At 45.4% G+C, this 3,323-nt stretch overlaps 1 protein-coding gene across 1 annotated transcript; it reads right to left on the bottom strand.

Moving 5' to 3' along the window:
* Positions 1-202: 202 nt before the first annotated feature.
* On the bottom strand, positions 203-2,991 carry LOC115112955 (zinc finger protein 503-like). Its single transcript, XM_029640055.2, has 2 exons — positions 2,452-2,991; positions 203-1,807 (listed from the first exon to the last, which is right to left on the bottom strand). The coding sequence occupies exons 1-2, from the start codon at positions 2,704-2,706 to the stop codon at positions 365-367; spliced, it is 1,698 nt and encodes a 565-aa protein (XP_029495915.1). The 5' UTR covers positions 2,707-2,991; the 3' UTR covers positions 203-364.
* Positions 2,992-3,323: the final 332 nt, after the last annotated feature.

Here is a 3,323-nt window from a genome sequence, read left to right as displayed (position 1 = left end):
CTCCAAAATAGGCTACGGCTTTCCAATGAAAAATAGAACGAATAGGCCTTTTGTATGTAGGAAACACAAAACTCTCACAATGAGCATTTTAAAAACGACATACACACTGCCTTGTAATTTCAATGTAACATCTAAAATGGCACGATCCAATATAGCCTATATATTAATTGTAAAAAAGAATGCACCTTGAGCCTCTTACAAATTATATTATAATTATTTTTATTTTTGTCACGCTTGGAGCTATCGCAAATAAATACACTGAGCCCACGGATCCCGTCCTGCATGAAATACAACCAATATAAAAGTCATTTAGTCCTAAAATCTCCTTATAAATGTATAGTTATTATGTGTCTGTCTGTATCTTCTACTGGTATCCTAACGCCGATGCGGTGGTGAGTCTCTGTCCATACAAGGCATAGGGAGAATAATATGGACCTGTGGCAGCGGGCATCTGAACCGACGCGCCGGGGGGCAGGGGGCTCTTTGAATAGGGGTGATAGCGCGTGCTCAATCCCAGAGGGTGATGTGGGCTCCTGAGGGTGAGCGTTCCAGGGCTGCCCGGGGCCGCATTTGGAGGCATGTGCATATGGCAAGCCATGGCGGCCGCGGCGGCGTTGGCTAGCGATGATGAACCCGGGTATCCTGATATCAACTTCTCCGTCCCCGCAAAAGCAGTGTGAGTCCTTAGGTGATTGAGGAGCTCTTCTGAGCAAGAAAACCGTTTGTCGCAAGGTCCGTTAGCCGATACCCAATTACAGACGTGTGGCAGAGGGTCATTTGGGAGCATAAAGCCATAGGGGTATAACGGGTGTCCAGCAAAGGATGGCGGCGAGGAATGCACGCTGTGCAACGGGTGAGTTGGGTACATGAGAGGGTATCCTGACTTCAGAGCCGAGGACTCATGGCACTGCGAGGCACTGGAAGCACCGGATAAGTGGCTTGCGCAGTGGTAACTCAGGCAGTACGGGTCTCTACACAGGCTAGCAGACATTAGGGACGGAGGAGAAGCCCTGGACAAGGGGCTCCCAGCCTTATTACACTGAAGTTGGCTGGCAGCGGCAAACTGAGCACTAAGTAGCTGACTGCTAGATTTCGTCGGGTCTAAAGTCATTCCGTGAGGGAGAAAGTGTTGGGGATAGCCTGCGTATGCACCTGCTAAACTTCCAGGGTAGGACATGCCAGCAGGCGGTAGAGGGAAAACGGTGTGCCCAGGTTTATAGGGGGAGACTGGCGCTACGAGTCCTCCTGAACCCAGAAGTTGAACAGATGATGCAGAGGAGACAGATGTGAGTGAGTCTGATGTGATAACCTTTGATCCAGAGGTGGTCTCCTGGTGTTGGTTAGCCTCACCGTTAATCCCAGATATCCGGCTGTGACTACTACTGCCGCTTCCCTCCATTGTACTGTTTTTATTGCTATCAGATTCCTTATTCTTTTCCTCCTTGTCTCCCTGCTTACCCTCAGATGGCAGCGGAGACACAGAGTGGCAGGAGCTGGGGCTGCCTGTCCTGGGGGTAAACGGCTGGCAGGTGGCGCTAGGCACTCGGAAACTAGCTTTATCTCCACTCAGACTACCACTGCTGGACGAGGAGTCCTTGTTCTTCTCCGATGATTTGGAGTAGGGTTTGAAGCTAGATTTGTCTTCATTTCCAATGTCACTCATTTTTAGTGGTCCGGATTTGGTCTCTTTGTCACTAGATCCATTTGAGGTTACAGATGAGAGTTTGGAAGAGGACGGAGGGTCTGGTTTGCCGATTTGTGAGCAGGTCTGTGCCAAGAGAGCCAACGGACTTTTCTTGGCATCCAGCTGCAAAATAAGATAAAATCATATTTATTATTCAAGTTCACTGTAATGTTTTTGTCATGGGGTGTTTCAAAACCAAGCAATATGTTCCTGTTTATACAGTGTATTATGTGCCCTTGGAGAACTCTGTTAATTACCTACGAGTTTAACGCATTGCGTATAAGGTTATTATAGCCATATATCTTCACAGTCTTAGAAAACTAGGTTCTGGATAGAACCAGTACGGGTTCTATGATTGCTTCATATATGGCACCCCATAAGGTTCTATATAGAACCGACATTTGTTCCATATAGAACCCTATATGGAACCCAAGGGTTCTATATGGAACCGATTTTGGTTCAGCGAAGAAGAACCCCTTGGGTTCTGATCAAAGGGTTAGAATCTTTAGGGGTGCCATATATGAAGCAATCAAAATAACGCTCTTGGATTCTATCCATAACCTTTTTTTCTAGGAATGAATTTCAATTTACAATAACTATATGATAATAAACGTACAACTCAAATTGCCTAATTAGTACCGATATGTTTAAATCTGAAAACATAGACAGAAAAACATTCACTCAAAAGTAATAACTGACCAAAATCACACTTTTGCAATCCCTATTTTATCCCGTCCCCTGTAGCCTTTGGCCAGCGTAGTGCTTACCTCGATGGGACTGATAGGAGTTGATGGCAAAGGTTGAAGGTACTCCGGGTGCAAAATGTGTCCTCCCCGTGCTGTAAGCATTTTCAAAATCTTTATGGGTATACGATTAGCCTGCCGTAAAGGGTTTGAGGGAGAGACGAGGTGAAGAAATGGATAGTTTATTCTCGGTGCGCCCTTCTCCCCTGAATAACTGTTCTCCCACACCGGAATCGCGATACTATTTCTCAGGACAGAAAATGCGGGCGATGTGATCATGACCCAATTCTCATTGAGATGGAAGAAAAACTGCCTACATTTGTTCTTTAGAAATACAAATCTAATCAAAGTAAAATGTCATTCTATAGCACCACAGTTCGTAATAAAACCAATAAATAGATACACTTTTATAATCCTTATTAGAGGCGGAGAAGATCAGAACATATCCCGTTCATATCGCAGCAGGAGTGAATGTGTGGCTCGGATGCTTCCTTTCCTCAGTGTCGCTGTGTGTGAGTGTGGCAGTGGAAGTAGCACGTCTGTGCGCTTGCTCTCTCTCTACGTCGGAAGTAGCCTATGCTCTCCTCCCTTCATCAGCATCTGAATTAGTCTCGAGATTAAAGCCTTTGCCGCCTTCCAATCAAATGAGCCCCTGAAGTGATTGGAGGGTCAATGGAATGTGACGTCACCCCAAATAGGTTTACTGTATTATTTTGCCAACTCGATGAGGCTTATTTTATTGTTGTGTTTATTTGCGCGTTCGCACATTTACATGTAGGGAGTGTATGGGAGGGCTATTATGGGTGGGATAGACTGTTTTCAAAGGATATCCTAGGAATGACTTAAACCATGGACATATGAGTCTGTCCGTTTTATGGCAAGTTGTGTTGTAAACA

The sequence above is a fragment of the Oncorhynchus nerka genome, linkage group LG28, assembly GCF_034236695.1.
Source record: "Oncorhynchus nerka isolate Pitt River linkage group LG28, Oner_Uvic_2.0, whole genome shotgun sequence".
NCBI lineage: Eukaryota > Metazoa > Chordata > Actinopteri > Salmoniformes > Salmonidae > Oncorhynchus > Oncorhynchus nerka.
Note: the sequence above shows the minus strand (reverse complement) of the source record. Positions and strands in the feature narration are given on the sequence as shown.

What these genes read in the sequence shown, in the direction of transcription:
- LOC115112955 (XM_029640055.2), bottom strand. Translation starts at nt 2,706, where the DNA reads ATGATCACATCGCCCGCATTTTCTGTCCTGAGAAATAGTATCGCGATT. An exon ending in CTCCTATCAGTCCCATCGAG is followed by an intron (nt 1,808 to 2,451) that starts GTAAGCACTACG and finishes CTTATTTTGCAG; the next exon opens with CTGGATGCCAAGAAAAGTCC.